General features: G+C 43.4%; 1 protein-coding gene across 1 annotated transcript; it reads right to left on the reverse strand.

The window, feature by feature from the left end:
• Positions 1–578: 578 nt before the first annotated feature.
• Positions 579–17,107, reverse strand: LOC143335698 (oxysterol-binding protein-related protein 3-like). The gene is made up of 22 exons (XM_076755278.1): positions 16,993–17,107; positions 10,934–11,039; positions 10,326–10,442; positions 9,297–9,350; positions 9,094–9,207; positions 8,766–8,918; positions 8,562–8,652; positions 8,264–8,367; positions 7,950–8,039; positions 7,669–7,828; positions 7,396–7,520; positions 7,158–7,289; positions 6,836–6,929; positions 6,000–6,235; positions 5,175–5,312; positions 4,279–4,342; positions 3,752–3,830; positions 3,451–3,595; positions 2,799–2,943; positions 2,424–2,550; positions 2,132–2,254; positions 579–1,410 (listed from the first exon to the last, which is right to left on the reverse strand). The coding sequence occupies exons 2-22, from the start codon at positions 10,994–10,996 to the stop codon at positions 1,314–1,316; spliced, it is 2,451 nt and encodes an 816-aa protein (XP_076611393.1). The 5' UTR covers positions 10,997–11,039; positions 16,993–17,107; the 3' UTR covers positions 579–1,313.
• Between the last annotated feature and the right edge of the window lie 5,505 nt (positions 17,108–22,612).

Here is a 22,612-nt window from a genome sequence, read left to right on the forward strand (position 1 = left end):
GATTTGCATCCATTTTTACCCAATGATAACTACAAATCTTTAGGTAATACTCAGAACTTGCAACTAGAACAGTGCCAAGTGAACAGAAAAATGTAATATTGCACAAGATGCTGCATGGAAGTAATGACAAACACGTTGAAACATAAAATCACACAGAAGTGTAAACAGTAGGTCTGTAAACACAGAGCTACATTCAACAACACTCGAGCTGAAGTCTGACCGCAGTTGGAATGAAGGACGTGCGGTAGCGTCTTCTTACAGAGAGGATGCAGCAGTCTGCTGCTGAAGGTGCTGCTCAGGACCCCCATGGTCTCATGCAGGGGGTGGGCTGGTTCAGTTCATAATGAAATCCCCAAATTCTTTGCAATTTTACACTGAGAAACAATATTCTTAAACTGCTCCACTTTTTGCTAAGGTTTTGCTAATAATCACGTTCTGTTTCTATTTATGTTTTACAGTGTCCCAACTTCTTGGAAACAGGTTTGTGTGTGTGTGTGTGTGTGTGTGTGTGTGTGTGTGTGTCTATATATATGTATAGAGAGAGAGACACATACATATAAAATCTCAAAACAAAGAGTGACAATCGAACTTTTCCATCCATTGTGCAGTTTATTATCTTCTTTGAACATGGTGTATCATTGTGGTTTTCCTCATTGACAAACATTATCCTTGGTCCTATGACAGTCATAAGAAATTATAACAAGGCAGCAAAAAAGGCTGAAGTCTCTCTTTTCTAATAACAACCTGTGATCAGCCAGTGATTTAAGGAATCAGTCAGTCTTCTGACTTCAGTCATGATGCTGACTGCATGGAGGAATCCTTGTGCAGTTTTTGACCTTTTGAACTTCCACCCAGATCCTTTTTCTCTCCAGTTTAGTCCAAGTCACACTGACATCAAGATTTTTGAAAGTCTCTGAATAAAAGTGTTTTTGCATAACTGCTACAACAGTTGACTGAGTGAGGCACTGCAATAAAAGGCACTGTCGTAAATGCTGAGAATGATGCACCAGGACATAATGATATGAATCTTGAGTCTATACTGACAATGTGTAAATTACAGTTATGATATTGAGAGGAGTCAATGTACCCTTAAGGAGAAACATAATAAACTAGAGAAACAAAATCATCAAAAGTTCTATAGGCTCTGCTCAGTCCTGAAAGAGGACACAGGAAGTCCATTTAGGTTCAGGTTACCGTGACATGGAGCAATTCATGTTAACCAGGTCAGGACAACTGGAAGCTGCTCTCAGTTCAGTTTTATACTTCCCTCTAGGTGAGAGGGGTTGTAGTGGAGAGTGGTTTGGTTAAAGAGGTCACCACAACACAGGGAAGTCCATTTTACTGAAGCCAGGGTCTCTGCGCAGTTCCCAGTATGTGTTGTTGCTCACCCATGTGTCATTGTTAGACTTCCTGCAGACACAAGAAAAATGAAATCTGGTTTTAGGATTGGTACATCGTAAATTAGTTTCCAGAGTGATGTTGGATATCGATATACAAAATAAACAACTGGCTGCAATGACTAGTCTATTCATCAACCGAAAGAAAATCAATTAATCGATCGCTTCAGCCATTTTTCAAGCAAAAATGTCAAACAATTGCTGGTTCTAGCTTCTCAAAATATGAGCAAATGCTGTTTTTCTTTGTAATTTATGATAGTAAATGAAGGGTCTTCGGGTTTTGGACAAAAGAAGCAATTTGAAGTTGCTGCTTTGGGCTCTGGGAAATTGCAATGAGCAATTTTCAAATTGTTTTATGTCAGAAATGCTTTTCTTTGTATGATTCATATAATTTATTTTGGAAAGTAAGGAAAGATTGTATTTTGAAATTTTTAGGTATAACTAAAGGTTAATGATGAGTCAAGTATCTGAGGAGTGCAGAGTCACATGTTACTTCTGAAATGGACAATGACAACAAACAAATGACTTATTTTGCAATGATGAGCCCAACAGTTATCTTAACGACCCAGTCTGTTCATCACAAGCCTGCAGACTGTCACACTTATACCACATGGAAACATAGCGGCTGTTCTGGAGGCGAACTCTGACCACATGCAATAGACCAATTACATGGAAACACACATGCAAACACTGTGTCTAATTGCACACCAAGACATAAACACACAGCAGCATACTTGAAAAAGCGTGGCTGGTGTGTCATGTTGTTGTCCTGCAGCACTTTCCTCCTCTCCCTCTGGAGCTGCTCTATCCTCTGTTTCTGCTCCTCAGCTCCTTCTGTGTTCCCCTCCTCCAACAGCCTAGACAAAAAAAAAAAAAAGACAAAAAGAGTGAATGGGGAGAGGGAACAGTAGATATTTGGTCCTGCTAGAGCACCACTGCTGCTGCAAAAACAGGAGAACAGGAAGTAATTAAAGTTATTAACAATGAAGTTTCTAAAATGAGTAGGGATGATAACTGTGGACCAACCTCTGGTCCGGCCTGAAGCGTGTGTCTGTGGGGGGCAGCAGAGGTTTCAAGGTGGAGTCAAGCTCATTTAACTCCACCGCAAACTGGGTGAAGCCATAGTACTGGTCTTGGTCCGCTGGCATGGAGTCTACACAAACACACAATGTAAGAGCTGTTACTACAAGAGTTTAACACAACAAACTCAACATCATCCATCTTTGCTCACCACATCTTGGCCTTTCCTGCCCTCAGTGTGTATAAACTACAGGTTTATGAACTCCTTTTTTAAAAAACCAAAGTGTGAAATTATCACTTATCTTACCACGATCAACCATGGGGAGCAGGTCATTATTGCTACTGGCTGAAAAAAATCACTTCCACGGACCAATCACTCACTTGCTCTCCAGATACACGTGGCAGAAGGTGGGTCTCCTTGGAAAACTGACTCATGCCATTTTCCAAAAATGGAGTGTAGAACTTTTCCATTTGAATCTGTAACCACGCCCTCTATCTCGTTCACTGTAGAGCTCCATGATTTTGCCTTAAAAAAAGACAAAAAAAGAGGTAAATCGATTGCACGTGTTCACTCACGTGTGAGAAATACTGTTTGATTTTTGTCAAAGTTTGAGAGGATTGGGTTCATGTTTGGAAAGTTCAGTTCCCACCTTGGTCCAGAAGATGGTGCTGTTTGCCTTGATAGTAATGATCATATCATACAGCATGCTGAAGCTAAGCATGCAGAAAACTGCAGTAATACTTTCACAAAGGAACAATTTTCAAGGGTCTGCTCAGAGGATGACAAAGCTTAAAATCAGGGGCTAAAAGCCGGGCGATTACAAAAGTCTTGACCGAGGTTGATGTGAATGTGACAAAACCACGAAAGAAATCCTCTGAAGGAGTGAATCTCATCCGACAGGGAGTGAAGAATTTTTTTCAGCAATGAAAAACACAACCAGCCCTCGAAATCAGTTGTGGAATAAAGATCCATTTCTGTCATTCACACACATTCACAACAAAGACAGCGGTTTGGATATCTATGGTTCCTTACCTTGACAAATGTGATTTTACACTGGCAGGCGTCACTGTTGATATTTTTGATGGCCATCTCTCCGTAGTGTTCGATCCAGCGCTGGCCACTCAGGATGTTATGGATGCAGGACGTCACTTTATTCCATTCATAGTGATCCCCAAACCTGGAGAAATCACACACACATACAGCTCAAAAAGTGCTCATCCTTACAGCCTATACTGTGCACAATGACGCCGACACCCATATTCAACATACAAGAGCGTAAACACTCATGCACATATGCAAACACACACCCGCACACAATACATAAAGGACTTACGCAGGTAGTGTGACATGGGTGGTTCCCATGGGAACGATTTCCATGGATTTGCCCCAGAATTTATTTTTCCATCGGACATCTAAAAGAAACAGATTGCAAAACAACAGCTGAGCGCTTGTGACAAAGAAAAATGTCATAATATCTTAATTTAAATCTTCAAGGCTTCACTTTGAGCATTTTTATAAATCTGCTTCTTAGTGAATGTGGGACAAAGCAACAATTTGCAGTTCCTCTGACTACCAATGACCAGATTTGAAAGAAATATTTGAGTTTACAAATGAGATCACATTATGATTTGCATGGTAATGTTACAGTATATAGATACTGAGCACTTAAGGATCATGCAGTGGAAAGTTACAGAGTGATTAGCAAGGCCACAGTACCAGTTTTCACCATAAATATGACCTACAGCATGTAACAAACACTCAGAAATAAAGGTGTGGCGGCAGTGATGCAATGTACACATAAGCCCAGACAAACAGAGGAGAAATGGGACTTTTCCTCCAGACATGCTCCCTCCTGCTCACCTTGCCAAAAGGTAAAGTTCCTTGAATCAGAGTGACATGCTGACACAGGTGGATGGTGACTCACCTGGGAAATGGAGAGAAGAGGCAGAAGATGAGATGAAGGCATTTCATCAAAAGCTTTACCACAGTAGACACTGTAGCCCAGGAAGTCTGTGGCTTTTTCCATCTTTATTCAAGAGTGTGGAGTTTCAACTTAAGAGCATGACTGATTGATTTCACATTCAGATTAACGTTTTCCCTCAGAAACCTGCCTCCGCACTCAAATAGCCGCTGCTTGCGCTTCGATTCGCTCTGCTTGGATGGCAGGATGAACTGGGTTAAAGAGTAACCGCCGAAAGGGACACTCTAATGGCGCAGACGCACAGAATCCGGCGAGGATGCTTGAGGGAAAGTGTTACAAAATCTGAATGCGAAATCAATGAGTCATGCTCTCAAATTCAAAGATTACAATCTCTAAGACAGGAAAAAAAATATCAAGAAGTCATATCATGAATCAAAAGGTGGGAAAGGTGATAGCTATACTTTTAGCCAGCTATAAACCATTACCACATTTATTTTGAGAGATCAGTATAATTACTGTAAACAAAGACCACCACAGGGAAGAATGGCAGTGCACTTTCACAGCTCTACATTGTTTGCTGTTAGGATGGATCGTGTGAGGAGGCCGCTGACATGAGACAACCAAACCAACAATTAATCTGACAATTACATATCAATGCTTAACAGCCCTAAATGTGGCACATTTAACTTAACGACATACAAATGGTGTCTGCAGCACCTTTCCTTTGCAAGAAAATCAGTTGGTCTCAAAGTTCTTGTGCAGTAAACTGAAAAGTGAAGGGAGTGTATTCCCATGCAATGAGTCACGTGTGTGTTGTGAACCATGTGATCTCTACCTGTTCCGCTATAAACCTGAAGCTTTTGTCCGGTCTGTCACACTCGTACGTCTCTCCCAGGACAGGGTTAAATGGTTTACTTCCTGCTCGATGGTAGGTGGACGCATATGCAGATATTGCAAATGTGGCGACATAGACCTGCACGAAAAAACATCAGAGAGGATGAGTTACACTGCTTACGTGTGCGTACTCGATGTACTGCCATGTTTGTCTACATGAAGTTGTGAACATGACTGTGTGTACGTGTATGCATGTGGGATGCCAGATTTTAACTGTGTTTAAATGGGACTATTGTATGGATGCATAAACTGTGTGTGGTGCAGGTAAATGTGTGTGTTTGTGTAAGTATTAATTACTCATATATATTAGTGCTGTGTGTTGTACATTCTACAGTATGTAGAGGAGTGAGACTTGATGCATGACACTTTAGTGTCTTTGTAGCTATTGTGTGTGTGCTTGACTATGACTGTGCATCAAATATTCTGGAAAAAAGGCTTTCAAACAGGCGCAGAAAGAAAAAAAGACAATTGAAAGCTGCTTCCTTGCAAAAATTAAATATTTATTCAAGCCTCTAGCAGAAGCGCGCAGAGCTAAAGATGAACATCTGAGTAGCATTTACAAAGCTGCCTGAGGAAGTGCTTGAAACACATTTCCTGTTTTGCTACAGCGACTTTGATGTGCATTGGCTCATCACGGCACATCAGAAACATCAGTTTAACTTTTTAGAAGCATGCAACTTCCAATTGTCTTTTTCTACTACGTAGTAAGTGCATGTGCCAATGCTCCTGTGAGACTATTCTGTGCATGTGTGGAGGTTCTTCTCACCATGCGCTGATAAGGGTCCTGGGTCTGGTTAGCAGTGTCCAGCAGCTCACTGTATTCCAGCTCCTCACACAGCCTCTGCAGGGTGTTGAGTGGCTCATTGAGGTGGACAGGCATGGCCACCTTGGACAGGTCCTTGCCAATGTTGTTCCTCAGGATGTTCCACAGGCTCACGCTGCTGTTGGGACTGGGAGAGGGCAGCGTGGAGCGCCGACGAGCCAGGGTCACTACGCTGCTGACTAGAGGGGAGCAATGTGGAGAGAAGAGCAGAGAGACAAGAGGATATTTTAAAGAATAGTGACATGGGTGAACTGAAATGACTAAATTTTTTTAAGGAAAAAAAAAACAAAACATTCACACAAATGTTGGCTTTTTCTGGTTGGTGCTACCCGGAGGCAAAGGTTTATGCAGTGAAACTGTAAAGCAAACATCATCTGCATCAGTGAACTCATGATGCCTCAACACTGTGCGCTAACATGCTTTGTTAAATATTACATGACGAAACATCACACTGAGCTTGTGAACATGTCTGGAAGTTGGCTGTGGTCATGTTCAGCACATTCTCCAAGCAAGTAACTCCAAGGATTTCAGCCATTTATCATTTATTTGATGCTGAGACTTTCTGAAAAATACACAAAAGTACACAGAGGCTTTGTCACAGCCACACTCAAGTGCACCAAGACGGACAAGCCCTGCTTCATTTTGACAGAATAAGGTCTCTTTGCAGCGTCTGTCGTCCTCTCTGTCGAGGGAGCTGATATGTCCTCTCACACACACACACACACACACACACGCACACACACACACAGAGATGCACACTTTGCTACTGTATCATGTACCAGAGTTGTGTCTCTCGCTGCCTCCCTCATTGCTGTAGGTATCCATAGAGACGCTGTCACTGACATCACTGATGTACGAGTCATCGTCAGACACCTGGAGACGCAAAATCAATGGGAAAAGGTGAGCGAGTGAGCAGAACATAGAGTCAAAGGACAAAAACGCACAAACCCAAAAGTCTTCAGGCATCAGAAGAGAAAAAAAAGAAATGCAACCAGTGTGGAATTAGCTTCGTTAAAACCTGATGTCTCCATCATTTTAAATTAAATATCATTACATTTTGAAATCGCAGTCAGACAAAAAAAAAATTAGATCGTGTTTCACCTCATTCTCAGAGGAGGAAGAGGAGAGGAGGTACTCCTGAGCATCAAAAAACTCTGATATGGACTCTGGGATAGATGCTTTGCTCTCATTGGACGCCTGGTGGACCAAGGAGTGAGAGCTGCCTGCACATTCCTGGTGAGAATAAGAAGTCACTTGAGCAAACTGGACCGGTGGTGGTAGGTAGAGGACATTTGTGGTGTAAACATGCAGAATCATGATTTTTGAGTCTCACACTCACTGAGCCATAAGCGGTCTTCAAGCCCATGACCTGCACTGGCTGTGGGGCCTGCAGGTCGATGGTGTGCCTCAGTCTGTCTCTTTCAGCTACTAGAGAACTAAAAGCTGATTTCAGCGTGGCATGGACTGGAGAGAGGCAAATGCCAGAGACAGAAAAAAGAGGGAGACAGCAGACACAGAGTTGTCATAGAAACTATTTTACCATATAGAAGCAAACACTTGCAAGAAAGCATCCTTTTCTATCCAACCAGAAGACACCAACACAGGGACTCACTGTTGTTTGCCAGCCTGCAGAAGTCCTCCTGTAGACGGGACACATCTGTAGGTGAGTCTGGGGATTCAGGACAGACCTCGTGGGTGTTTGACTCCGTGGTGGAGAGGTTGGGGTTGGAGGCATGGAGACGTGGGGTTTGGGAGGAGATGCAGCTTGGGACCTGGTGGACGAAAACAGAGAAAGGTGAGGACCGGGACGCCATAACTTCATTCCCATGGTTGAATGATTATGAACATGTTTATTAATTATTATCAGCAGGAAAAGAAAAGCTGCCAGTGTACCTGTAGTGTGGATTTGCTTTCTTTGCCATTATTTTTGGATCTCCATCTCCTTGGTCTCTTCTCTTTTTTGGGGATGTCACATGTAGACGCCTGTGGTACCACAAAAAACAGAGATGTTTAGAGAGTAGTAAAGAAAATTACAAAAAAAATAATGTCTTCATCAGTCTTCCATTAATTCCACGAGTAAGACCACTGTTTCACTTCTTACTCCCTTTCCTATTACACCCACAAAGTCAGCAAATGCATTTCATTGGATATTAGGACACCTCTGAATTTAGCATCGTGGCTAACCTAATCTGTGTGCCTGTGCTCACCTGTAGTGCACTAATAGCCGGGGCTGAGTATGTGCGGTGGAGGACCTCCATGCTCTTCAGCAGCAGGTTGAGTTCGAGCAGGTACGATTCACATTCCTCCAAGTCTGAGTGAAAGAGAGACTATTATTAGATGAGGCATTAGAAGTTTGGGCGCTTGCAGGCAGGCGGAGTGATGAAAGGTAAAAACATGAAAGATTCACTGCAGTGAGACACACTTTAAGACACTGTTGACAAGGCAGTGTGACAAAGACGCCACAAGACAATTGGTAAGCAGAGAAAAACAGACAAAACAACTGACCTTTGCAGCACTTGTCCATGTCCCCGGAGGAATGGAGCCAAGAGCTGACCTTAGCCTGGTGGACTGACGCCTGCTTGGTTAGAGTAGCCCTCTGTTTTAAAGGGAGAGGCAGATGAGGGAGGATAACACACATCCCTAATGCATCAAACTGAAGGGAACAACAAAGTCATCTTTTCAAATGATTCCTGCTATTGAACAGCTTACTTTTCTCAGGGAGTCATTGAGAGAGGGGGAGGATGAGGCGTGGGGGTGGAAGAGGTGCCTCTCGTGAGGATACATGGCAATCTCATTCTGCCGAAACACGCGGTGATGACGCAGCTTTGACACCCACTCCTCAAACAGCTCTGGAGACTTCACCTGGGTGACATACAGTCAGATTAGGGGCAGGGACTCGGAGAAAGCTGATGTGAACGTCTTTGCAGGACACAGAAACCACGTAGGCGTTGCATACACGTATATCTCTGAGACGTGGCACTGACTTGTGCTGAATTCAACAGAATAGGAGTTTGCTAAGCGGAGTATCAGGTGTTACCTTTAAGTGATAGATGTTATCCTCTGTGTCCAGGTCAATGCACATGGCTTTCTTCTTGACCGACATGACAGAGAGGCCAACGTCAATGCAGCCATGGAGCTTTCCCTTCTTCAGCTGTGAAGCGAAACACTTAATTAGTGCGTGTCTGTATGTGTCCGAGTGCAAGAATGACCGACAGATGGCGCTCTTGAGGCAATACTTACATCAGTTCCACGTTTTGCATACTTCATGATGCCTTTCTCCAACACAAAGTATCTCTAAGTGGAAAGAAATCAAAATCAGTCAGTCATTTATTCACCAGAATTACTCTTTTTTTCACCTCTTGCCACCCTTGAATCCAGGTTTACTGCACTCTCGGGTTATGCAACAGTTAAAAAGACACCAAAAAAGAAAAAAAAAAAGGATAAGCAGGTATTGTGCAGTTTTGCATCAATAACACCATTTTCTCTTGACCCTGCCATTTAAATTTCACAACAGCAGCAATGAAGTAAGTGACCAGCAGTATGGATAATGACACAGAAAACAGCTTACAAGCAGACCTTGCTCACTTAACCTTTCCCATAAAAAAAGAACATGCTGATTGCTGATAAGCACTGAAACAGTACTTGGGGCCTCCTTTTTAGTTAAAACATTGTATGAAAAGTGGCAATTCCATCATGTTGCAAGGCAGAACTTTCCAGGTATGCATGAGCACACTCGCAGAGACGAGGGGGAGGAAGATGAGTCAGGGTTACAGTATAATCAGATGGGAATAAAAAGAATGGAAAGACGGAAATACAGAGGACTATAATGGTGAAGAGGAGGAAATGTGGAAATAGCTTGAGGTATTAAAAGAAAGCAGGTCAGGACTCCAGTTAGACATTTAGGGAGGACTAGAAGTGCTGCTGGTTCAATCTTGGTATCATCAGACAAGACATGACAGCCAACACCCATGAACACTGAGTTTAAAATGCATAATTGTAGTGTTCCTTAACCAAGATGGATATGAGGCCTTTTCTAATATCATCTATATTTATAGAGTGCGGAGTATCAAAAAAGAAGAGTCTGCTTTGCACTAGAGAAACATTACAAACAAAGCCTTTACAGTTCCAAAAATGAACAAACCCCCATGCTTGCTGTCTGACACCCCTTGTATTAAAAATCAGAAGAAAGGCATCAGCAGTGTTCTAAAATAAGACGTGTTACAATGCTGTGGCTGTCTGGAGCTTTAAAAGGGCTGTCGAGGTGCTCACCTTATGCCACCCCTTCATGGGCCACTTCCTCCTCTTGAGAAGAAAGCCCTCCTGTCTGTCAGGCTCCTGCATGCTGGCAGGAACCCCCCTGAGCCCCTCCACAATCTCCCAACTGTCCTGTAGGGAGACACAGGAGCAAAACTGTAAGAGTTAGACAGACAAGTGAATGTCTTTCCCTTGAAATAGCACAGGTATAACACAATCCAAACATCTAAACGGCAGACGCGTCACCATCATGTGCATCAGCTTCAGGGCAAGTTACTGTAAAAACAGTGTCACTGTGCTTAAAAGATTTCCAGTGTTTAAAGAGTCTGGTTTGCATTTCTAAGAAGGCTTAAATGTTTGGTCACAGAGAACATCCCCTCCAAATTAAATCAGTTTCATCTGTTTGATACAGACCACACATGCACAGTCTCACACACACACACACACATACACAATAATAATATACTTCATAGCCTTCGGCATGCCATGGTGCATTTAAATTTAGCAAATCTGAGGTCAGTTCACATTAACTGAGAAGAAAAACAAATGCTGAAATTCTAACAGTGGCTGCAAGTCTAACAAAAACTCGCATACTGTACATTAAAGGCACCACACACACGTACCTGGTTACTGTCATGCTTCGAGGAGCCACTGCTGTCACTGTGAGTGGGCGACGGCGATGTCATCTTTTAGCGACCCGACTCCTTTCTGCCCACTGCAGTCTCGTTTCTGTGGAAACCCCAGCAACAGAGATCACAGCAGAGCCGCCAGAAGCATCACTCTGACCTTTGAAGGCCACACCACAACAGTCCGCACTGCGGAGAAAGGTTAACACGAACTGATGCCAGAGCAGCACAAAGGTTGCGCTTATTTTAAAGAGAGCGGTAGCAGCACGCAGAGCCAGACGGAGAGGAGTCACTTGCTCACTGTGACTGACTAACTGAACAGCCAGGATATGAAATCCCCAAAGTAGCTTCGTTTTGAGGAAGCTAGACACAAATATCTCAGATGAAAACACATGAGGCCAATAATCCTTTATCATGAGCTCTCTCTCACACACACACACATACACACACACACAGGTCAGAGTTCAACTTCCACTGTGTGAGTTCAGATATGCTGTGACTGATGTCTGGCTTTCTGTGACCTGTTGAGATAAATTTGAGCTAAATACAGACATGAGCTCATGAACACATGGCAGGAACATACATACATACGCTCAAAGGCTCACTACATCGGGAAAACAGCAAAAAAAAAAACCCTTTGGAATGTGGAAGGAGGATCTTACTAACAAAACTGTGACTGAAAAACTCGTTTTTTACGAGTTCAGGCAGCTACACTAAGCAGCTCATATGCATAAACACCAAGCACTCCATCTCCGTACTGCAAAACTGAGAGCTGGATCTTTGCAACTTCACCACTGGGTACTTTCCGCAAATGTCACCTCTTCCACTTGCCCCAGCCTCCTGTTTCAGCGTGTAGATGGCATAGATTTGATTGTGAATTTTGAGTGTTTCTTTCAAATCTTGTATATCTGAAGCCAGGAGGAGGCTTGTGAGGTCAGGGACGGTCTATGTCAATCCTGCTCAGATTAGTTCAACAACACTAAACCAGAAATGTGTGTTAGTTTTGCAATTAATTGTTAAAACATCAACATTATTATTTGTTCATGTTTATGTTCACACTGTTCTAATCTTTCAAAACTGCAATAAAAATTGACAAAATTAGTTTGTTTGGCTTCACACATCTGAGAAGTTATGTTTCTATATAATTCCAGAGATGTACTGTGCATGTTTGTGGCTGTATGGGCTGAGCAGGAACACCACATTCTCACTGCGATCCAACATTCATTCCTCTCCTCACCACAAATGACATGCCCAAACCTGGCTGTGTATGTTGCACCTCTGAGTTTTAATGCCACTCCCTTTGCACGCTGATCCTGTCAAAGACTAAACTCGGGTGTGTTTGCGAGGACACGTACTGTTCATGCGGGCAGGTCACATCCCTGTCTGGTGGATGAACACAGTGAGAGAAAGCCCGTGTGCTCGGTGTGTGCTCGCATGCAAATTTGTGTACACTCTTGTGCTATGCTGCTAACTCTCCTCTGCAAACGGTGTGGTGGTTTGAGTGTGTGTTTGTGTATTCTGTAGTTCCCCAGGGCCTCGCTTACAGTCAGTACCATGCCCAGGACATGAGTCATCGGCAGGAAAGAATGTGCTCCGTGCTTCGATACCCCCGACACACCATAACACAAAGCTAACTACAGTCAACACTCGGCTAAAGGCCGACTGAAACACACAGACATCTCACTTCACAGGCCCTGGAGCACAGACTCAAAGGACAGACAACATATTTGAGCAGGCTTCAAATGGTAAACTTGGGGAGCTTGAAATTAGCTCATACAGCTGCAGCTACAGCTTTACAGAGACATCAAGTTCAGGGACTCCTGATGTAGAACTTCTGCTTATTTACATCTGTTTAAACTTTTAACAACAAAAGCTGCATGCAGCCATGAAAACATTATGTACTGGCATGTTTTGCGGAAGCTCAGGGCCTCAGTGGTAAATTTCCAGCTCTGACTGAATTCTTGGAAGAACACACTCATCGTGATTATAAACAAAATAAGCGGTGAGTAAGGACAGCGGCATCAAACACCACCTTACCTGACAGTCAGCCCTGCCTGCCATTCTTCAGCCTTTTCTCTTTCACTCAACTCAGCAGCAAAGTTTGCAACAAAACAAAAGTTTTGGGACTGAAAAGTTTGTGAGAACGGTGTGTGTTATCCAAGAGTACTACGTGCCACAGATGAACTGTAAAATCTGTAAATGAAGCTGGGAGACGTCAATCCCCGAACATCCCACTGACTGCCCTACTTACCTCGACTGAGTGATTACTGTAGTATTGTACACCACTGAGCCTCCTGCGCTGTAAGACTAGAAGCGCCGGGTTTTGCCTTCAGCCTTACGTAATGGGAGTCAATCATTAATGGCACAACACCTTGTAAATGATCTGTTAAGATGGAAAGGGCTCATTCTTGCAGCGAGGGCCAATGTCAGAGTCACAAGGCCCAAATGAGGGAATGAAAGGTTTAAAGGTGAAGTATGTGACTACCTTGTGTGCATTTTTTTCTGTTCTTCATGTGTCAGCGCTTATGGGAAGCAGGAAGAGATAAAGCAGATGCAAATGAGAAATGTACTGGGTTTCTTTCTGAGTGTATGGCAGTGGGTCTGCATGGGAGATCAAAAGGAAAGATTTTGCAGTTAGTGCTGTACCTATAACTACCTTACAATGAGAACAGGTGTCTCCCCTAAGCTTCCTTCCAAGGTTCCCAGTAATTACTGTTTCATTTTCTTGTTCAAGTCCGACATACTTAAACCTCTCTGGTCATTACATCTGTCTCTTTAACAAAAAGGTGTCTGTGAAGGGATCCTTTCCACAACATTGTCTGATGCTTCCATAATGGTGTTAGTGGCAAAACCATGTACTTTCACTGGATGTACTTTGATGGCGCACAAATGCCCGGAGGAGATTGCATTGCAGTCCATTTCACAGCTGCCAATTGCAGCACTCTCACTCAATACTGGACCAATTTTAAAAAATTGGTGTCCCCTTTAGTCACCTAGACACAAAAACATGGGAAAATAGGGTCCAAAAACACATATTATTGTTTGTCCGGGACAAACCTGTGCTGATGAGATGGGGACTTCAACCCAGTTTCTAGGATGGGCACAGCAAATACACACAAGAAGGGTAATTAGACTTTTAATTCCTACTCATCCCATTCCAGATTAGCCTCCTAAAATGGCCACCACACTAACCAGTGGTGTTCTCACAAAGCTTTCCATTGACAAGCTTTGTGCACTTTGAGTTGTTCAGGAATGTTACTTTTAAAGTCGTCATTCAACAAAAACTAAAAGAACAACAATTCAACAAGTCATTAAATCCACCATTACATCCTCTTTGAGCTGAGCATGGCTACAGGCAACACATACTGTGTATTTACAGGAAGCCCTGTGGCTTTCATAAAGCAAAGCGTCATCTGTTGATCACCAGTTTCCATGGCAGGATCTCAAGACAACGACGCTAAAGCCTGAGGAACTGTCAGGCTGGAGTTTCCAGTCCTGGCAGGACAAACACACAGACATTGACTTAGTTAGCAGCCAGTCCATCTGCTTTCTGCCTATACACATTCTGGCAACAGCAGGGCTGCCATCAACCCAACAGTCCACATAGCTGTACATCTTCCCCATTACTGACTGACTAGGACTGCAAAAAGGTCCTCCAGATGGCCCATCTGTGACTCCACCTCCAATAAAGCATCAGAATCTTCCGGTAAAGCTTCTTCACAGAATTATTGAGTTAAAGCTGTGCATGATCCTCTGATTATCAAACTGAGAGCCGCCATGCAAGATGCTTAAACAGACTCACATCCGGCAATGCTACCTACTTTATACATCAACACCCAAATTTTATAACATAAATGGATAAATGGATGTGTGGCAGCACATGCTTTTGGACTGGTTAGTGGCAGCAGCACTTAGCTTACCTGACCTCTGACCTTGTGTCTGCATGTTTTAATGCAGATGCAAGGAGTTTTTAACTGGTTATAGAACAGACTTAATTTAATACCGATGCCTCTATATGACCTACATAAGCAAACAAGATCATCCGCGACAATATCATGTCAGAGCTATTTCTATACTGTACTGTACTGCTGCTCTTGACCACAGGGGCTGCCAAAATCAGCACAAAATGAAACTTCTTGTGCTTGCTTTCATCTGAAAATAACACAGTGTCTGTGTCTCCTGTATGCAGGCAAAGAAAGACTAATGTGGGCATCAGCGAGTGATCAAAGAGGTAAAAAAGTGGCCCCAATATGCCATACAGCAGCGTGCACTGAGAGTGAGGCAGAAAGAGAACAGGCTTGAGAACCAGCAGGCCCATCGACTCTTGACCAATGTATTTTTGAATAGCTGCATCACAAAAGACGTCTTTCTGTCTCTTTCCTGCTGAGACAAGAGACACTTTGTGTTACTGCTCAATCACAGGTTGCTATGGATACAAAGGAAAAAAAAGGCCAGAATATATTCATTTTGTTTGTTCTTTGTGGGAAATCTGAGGGCATAAAAACACGGGGCTATTAATAGGACCCTGCGCCGTTACCAGCAGAAACATGATTTCACATGAGTCTCAGTGCCAAGCAGCCAGCTTGGCTGGAAGTAGGACACAACATCCTATAACCTTATAAAACCAGAAGAGATCACAGGAAGCCTATTCTCAGAGTGGCCACTTGGAGTATTAGTCAAGGCAGGAGTGCTCTGTATTTACCAGCTTTTAAGTGGGAGTTGTGTAAAGGAGAGAGTGACACAGAGATAACTCAGTGAGTCACGTCAGTGATGTCGGATGTTTACGCCCAGAAATGTTGCAGCAGGAATAAACATTTTGGCTTAAGTGATAGACTTGATTGATTCCTGCGACGCAATCCTGCGTTGGCTTGAGATCACAAGAGTGCAGGGGGACCAGTCTGCAACAGTGCCACCTGAACTCAGTCGGGATCCAGTCTCAGTCTTGCTCAAGGATGCTACAGCAGTGCCGATACATGCCAATAAATAAAAATAAAAACCTACAGGGCTATATTTTTGTTTACACCAGCTCGTGCACTGGACTGGCAATGTGTGCCCACAGGCGATCTGTGAATGGCACATTGATAGCGATCATCACCATCACCACTCATCCGTGAAATGATCCTGCTTGGACTAAGAGGTGCTAAGGCCAAGTACTGATCTACAGGTTAACAGAAGCCTGAAGTGAAGACAGCTCATGATCATTTCATGAATTAATGCAGTGAATGTAAAGCAGTATGTATTGATGTAAAACAGTGAAAAATGCCCATCACAAGTTCCCAGAAGCCAAAGTCACATCTTCATACGTTTCTTTCAACCAATAACAGTCCATCACCCAAAGGCATTTCACTGACTATGAGAAAATTAGCAAAATGACAAAGTAGAAATTAATTTCTGTTTCTCTTGACCGACTAATCGATTCATCACTAGAGCTCCAATGGTGTGTGTTTACGTAAAACACAGGCTAGTGGAGAAGCACACTGTGAACAGACAGCAACTTTGAATGACTGTTTCCCATCAGATCAGATCAGACTAGCAACAGTCAGCCTCCATCCTCACTATAATCTCACTATTGGGAAGAATAACAGTTTTATGCCGGGGATCAAGTCAGCACAGCAACCAGTGCACATCGCTTAAATTAAAGAGTCATTACTGAGGACAAACTCCGCGGGGAGAAACCACAGGTGTCCCGTTTGAATTCACAGCCCTCGCAGCTCAGTTCCTGTTGCCAACAGCCAACACAGCAATTCAAACTTGTCAGCGCAGATAAAATGTCCCATATCTCCCATGTGGTCGTAACACACCCTCGATAAAAATCCAAGCATCACCTCTGAGGTGGTTCAAAGAAGCTTTCGCACAACAGTTCAGCTCTCAATATCACGCGGAAGTCCATTAATAATTCTATCGAAAGAGATATTTCACTTCGACGGTCATCCAAAAGGCACGACAGGAGCGCTGTCAACTCTGCCGCTGAACTCAAACGGAAGCTGCTCAACAACGGCAAGGACACAGACATAGTTTTCCGTGAGTTATGAGTAGTAATGAAAGGAAATGCTTACGGTTATGTGGCGAAAGCTACAGCATCCTAACGATAGAGAGACATTCCGCCTGGGCTTCAGGGCCACAGCTCCTCGTTTCAATGCGCGAGCTCCGTGGAGGAGGGGCTCGCTCGGTGGGCTGGATTGGCTGACGCGTTATTGAGCCAATCGCAATGCAGAATCGGGGAGAGGGGCGGGGCCGATAGGTTGGGCGGACACGTTTCTGGACGAGCCACAGAGTGACGTACACAAAAAATGTCAAAGACAGAAAAAAATGCCGTCAAGGTGAGAGCTTAGCGCTAGACTTTGGTGTGTCAGGTGAGCTGCAGCTGTTGAAGTGAGGTGAAGTCATGTAAATAAATGGTTTAATGTGTTAAGATATCATTTTATGTTCCTTCTGTAACTCTCACTCATATTTCTTATCAGTTAAGATCAATGTCACGCTTATTTTACATTCTCTCATTACTTCTCTCTTCATTGTGCGTTTTGTCAAAGCTTACAGTATGCTGTTTGATTTCTACTCAGAAATTACAACTACCAAAGAGAACAAAGTTGTTTTTTTTGTTTTTTTTTTTAAATACTCAACCACAACATTTGTCCACAACTTTTGAAGAACAAATAAGCAGGTGTAGCCAGAGGTCAGGTGAAGTCAATCATGTAAGAAGTTTCAGAAATAGGCCACATTCGAGATGCAACTTGTGATTTATTATTGGGTAATGTGCCAGTTTAAGAGAATAATTGTAAGAAAAATTCACTCAATTCACTCTATAATTTCCTCTTGCCAAAATGATGTCATTAAATTGCTCGTTTTGGCCTAAATATATTCAGTGTATTATCACTAATTGCAACTGTAAAATTGCAGACTGTCTTTCTGAGAAAAGACAAATTGTTTCACCTCTACAACACCTCTACACCTCTTCCTTTAATATCGTTACCCGCCGTGGATTGCAGGAAGCAAATTGTTCATAAATCAAAGCCAGTAGGCGTGGAGATGCAGTATGTCTAATAATCTGTCTGCTCTGAGGACAGATTGTATGCTGTTTTCCTTAGACACTCAAAAGATGGCTTTATCCACAAGTGCTGACTGTTTGCTGAAACGATGAGTAAGTGAGAGAAGTTGTGTGATTGCAGCCAGACAGAATGAGCGAGTGGGTGAACCAGTGAGCATGTGTTTATGTGCTTCTACTTAATGTCCGTCTTGCTCTGATTAAGTTATGCTCCTCATGCCTTCTTTGGAGAAAGCTCTGTTCAGTCAGCTCATCTCTATTGTCCTCGTAGCTCCCTGAACCACCTTCATGCCTAAGATTTGTTTACCCAACAAAACAAATTTCCTTCTTTGCATGGGCTTCAGGCTTTCACTTCCTGCCTGGGCTTATTTCTATGGCAACAGAGAGAAGGGAAAACATAAAATAGGGGAAAAAATGTCTCTGAAAGGGAGGGTTGAAGGTGGGTGTGACCAGAAACTTAGAACCAGCAACGGGTTGGGTGTTTAAATGTTTAAAGGAATGTCGGCTGAGTGCATCATGCCTGATTGAGGGTAAATGTGTACTGATGGCTGACATGCTGTGGTGTGACGCTGCAAACAGAACACACAGGGAGAAAAGTGTTTGCATCACAGATCTTTCCACTGTCAAACCCAGGTGAATTCCCTTGTACTTACTTGAGCAGTGCACAATTGAACCCCTGAGGGAACACACCCTGGCATACCTGACAAGAGACAGACTCTGAACCACACCTGTTTACACACACACACACACACACACACACACACAGAGTGAGAGAGACAGAGAGAGAGAGAGATACAGTGAGGTAGCCAGCCTGAAAATATACCAGACATACACTGATAATGGCTTTTAAACAGATAGCACATTTTAAACATAATAAAGGAATGATGAATAATGAAGAAGAGAGCGTGAGACAGCCATAGATAAAATAATGCAATGGAATTTGATACATGGCGGTCTGCTTATGCCAGTATAGCTATTTATATCCCCTGTCACCCTTCTGTCCCTTCCAGTACACACACAGACGTACATGCATATTGCACAAGCAGATTATGTATGACAGTGTCATCTGTAGGTCAGATATGGTTACTGCACACAGAACGGCTCTGAGCCGCTGCCGAGTGCTGCTGCTTGGCGGAGAGCTCACGAGGACCTGTGTTTAACAAAGAGGCAAAGAGCATGAATTGCAGGGAGAGCCGTAATGCTGTTTTAACTGCATACAAAGGTCTGTCATTGACTTGGCTCTGGGCACGGTGCAATTTGAGCTTAAGTGTAAAGGAGGGGGAATGAAGAGGGACAACACCCTTCAAGTAGAGAACACATAGCGGTCTTAAGAGTTTAAGCACCCTTGAGCAAGACACAGGCACAGTCCCTGTTCTAAATCTGAACATGACCTCTGGTCCTGGCATGTACTACCCCTTTTTAGGGGCCTGGGTGTGGGGCCCTACCAACTCCCCTGTATCTCCCACTCTGTTGTGTATGTATTAGTGATCAGTAACTCAATTAACTTGATTAAGCACAATTTTATTGAGTCAAATGCACCAGGTGAGCACAATAGTGATATCATTCCCCTGTCTGTATGATAAATATGAAGCTCCAGCCAGCAGTGGGTTCGCTTAGTTGAGCACAAAGACAGGAAGCAGCTGATTTTGATGCAAAATGCAAACTACCAACAAATATGATGTGTTAGTTAGTGACCTTGCTGGTAAGCCAGGCTGGCTGTTTCCCACATCTTTTGCCCCCTGCTCATTCCACATAACAACAAAACGGCAACCTTATCTTAGCAATTTCTTTGTCCTAAGCTAACCTGCTGCTGGCAGTAGCTTTACCACACAGACATGAGAGTGGTATTGATCTTCCCCTCTAACTCTTAGCGAGAGAGCAAAGCGTATTTCCTAAAATGTCAAACTGTTCCTTTAAAACTACATTTAAGCTCGGGCCTCAAGAGGGATCGTAATGTAGATGCTGTCTCAAGGCCTCTGCCATTTCAGTTTATCTTGTACACTTTGCCCAGTTGCTAATCCAGCTTTACTCTGACCTCTGTGTGAAGGAGGAGGCACGCAAAAATAAAGTTTCTCCGAAGAGATCAGCACTCTATTCCAATATTGTGGTGCAGTTGCCTCCTCATGCTATCATGTTCCGTGTCTGCAGAGGGCAATGTTGCACAGAAGCAATGCAGTGTGGGGACTCCATCGACAGCTGCAGATCAGATGTCTCAACTCTCTAAATTACTGACTGGCGACTTTGTTTTAATGACTCATAAAGCCCACATTTTTTGTACTCTTGTTTGTGACTTCTTTTGCATTGTGTTAGCTTGAGTGATGCTAATCCACAGGGTGCATGTGCGTATGTGCATTTTTGGGCTTGCTTTCATGTTTTGGTGTGCTCATGCAGCCCTGTAAAGCCCATCGCGGGGTGTTTCAGTATGAGTGTTATCTTCTGTGCAGCTCACTGATCTTAAGATCTGAAGGCATTACGTTCTTTCTGTGTCATTATGTGATTGAGGCTGATTATGTGCCTGCAGACAGTTTCTATCAAACTCTGTAGATCAAAGGCCCTGCCAATACACACTCACTCACTCACTCACTCATACACACACACACACACACACACACTTTCCTTTACACTACCCTCCTTATTCCTCCCCCTTATCTCCCCCTCCACTCTCTCCACCCTTTCAACAGGGCAATAGCATGCTCTCTAATTTTTTCCAGATGTCAAGTACCTCCTTTCCTCTGTTTCCCTGCTCTGTTCCCTTCTTTTTTAACTCTCACAGGGTCAGCTGAAATCCTGAAAGTTCTGCCACCCCACCTTTCCTCTCTCTCTCTCTCTCTCTCTCTCTCTCTCTCTCTCTCTCTCTCTCTCTCTCTCTCTCTCTCTTCTCCTCGCTCAACGACAGACCATGACCCCGGGAGGTCAAGCAGGAGAGGCTGGAGCTCTCCCAAAGCAGAAAGGAATGCTGAAGCCAATGCATTTCCCACATTGCCTGACGTGCTAGTGTTGTTGCAATCAGCCACAGAGTCCACAGTGCATCTTTAGAGTGCCAGCTGTTTGTGACATACTTTTAATCTTGATGAGCTTGTTTTGGCTTTTTGACCAGAGTGACGATCTGGACTCTCTGTCTCCTGCACTCTTTCCCTCCATCTTGCCTTCCGTTTCTACTTCCTGTGATGAGAACCAACTGTTGGAGCTGAGCAGTGGGAATGTGGAGGTTTACATGTTTGAGGCCCAGGTGGTTCCTTACGTTCTTCTTCTATTATTTGTTTATATGCCTAAAATGGGGCTGCATCCTCTGTATAACATACAGTGTCTTCAATCTCTACACGCAGTGGCATTTCAGTGGAGCTGCAGACACATGAGGGGAGTCTCTTTTACCTTCTCCCTCTAAGTGCATAAACATGCTCACTCATCCACTCACAAACATACAGGCAAACACACACACACACACACACACACACACACACGCACGCACACACACCATTAATGCATGTGAGCATACTAGATCTATGATTCCCTGCTCGAGCTAAAGCACTTAATGATCCCAGCAGCTGTTCATGTTAACTCTCCACACACACACACACACACACACACACACACACACACACACACACACACACATACAATCATGTTTCCATCACTTTTGGGAACATTACATAGACCATTAATTTCCAGGACACTTACCATAACTATAAGCCTATCACTACCTGCCTGAAATTAATCTCACCCTCTCGTTAATCCAAATCTTCATCCTAAAGTTTAATGATGTGGGTTATGGGGACTTCATCTCCTCTCTTCCCTCACTTTGTTGTGTTCTCCTTTATCCTTGCATATTCATTCTTTAAAGGATCACTTCAAATAGTAGACTTCACACGAAGAAACGTACATACTCCTAACAAGCAAAAGTGCACACACATACACATGCACAAATGCACACACACACACACACACACACATGCTTTCCAACTCTGCCACACACAGGGGACAATCTGTTATTAGTTTGAACAATTTCCTATTGATTAGAGCCCTGTTGGAGGACTTATCTTAGGAACAAAGCTGCTGTTAATCTTCATTGTGGCCCATCCTTTACACTGATTACTATGATAAGTCCCAGATATGTGCTAGTGTCATGCTGTGTTATATTACCAGGATGTGTCCCATATGGATTGTCTCTCTGATGCAATTTAGGCCCACGGGGAAAAGTGAGCTGTTCAGACCCCTTCATTCTGACATACAATAGCATGCACATGTTTCCACTAGCATAACTTTGTGCAAGTTTGTGACTCTGTTTTAGGCGGATTGGTGCCTTACACTGTCAGATCTGCTGCGTTTGGCGCATTTTTGTATGTCCATATGCATGGGGTATATGATAAATGTTCACCTTAAGAGTATCACCTGCTGGTTGTAGTGTGATTTTGTAGTCTTATATGTGTAAGTGTGTTAGTATGTATTATTTCTAAATCCCTGCTTGTGTGCATTATCTGGCACAGCATGCAAGATGAAGCATTTGACCTCTTTTTCACATTTTAGCTGTGCTGCAGTGTGAGGTACTATCAAATTTATTTATTTCATCAAAGATCTGGATTAAACAATGTTTGACGGACCACTCCCATGCCTGGAGTGTAAACATGAAACAAGAG

This window comes from Chaetodon auriga, chromosome 17, assembly GCF_051107435.1.
Source record: "Chaetodon auriga isolate fChaAug3 chromosome 17, fChaAug3.hap1, whole genome shotgun sequence".
Classification (NCBI taxonomy): domain Eukaryota; kingdom Metazoa; phylum Chordata; class Actinopteri; order Chaetodontiformes; family Chaetodontidae; genus Chaetodon; species Chaetodon auriga.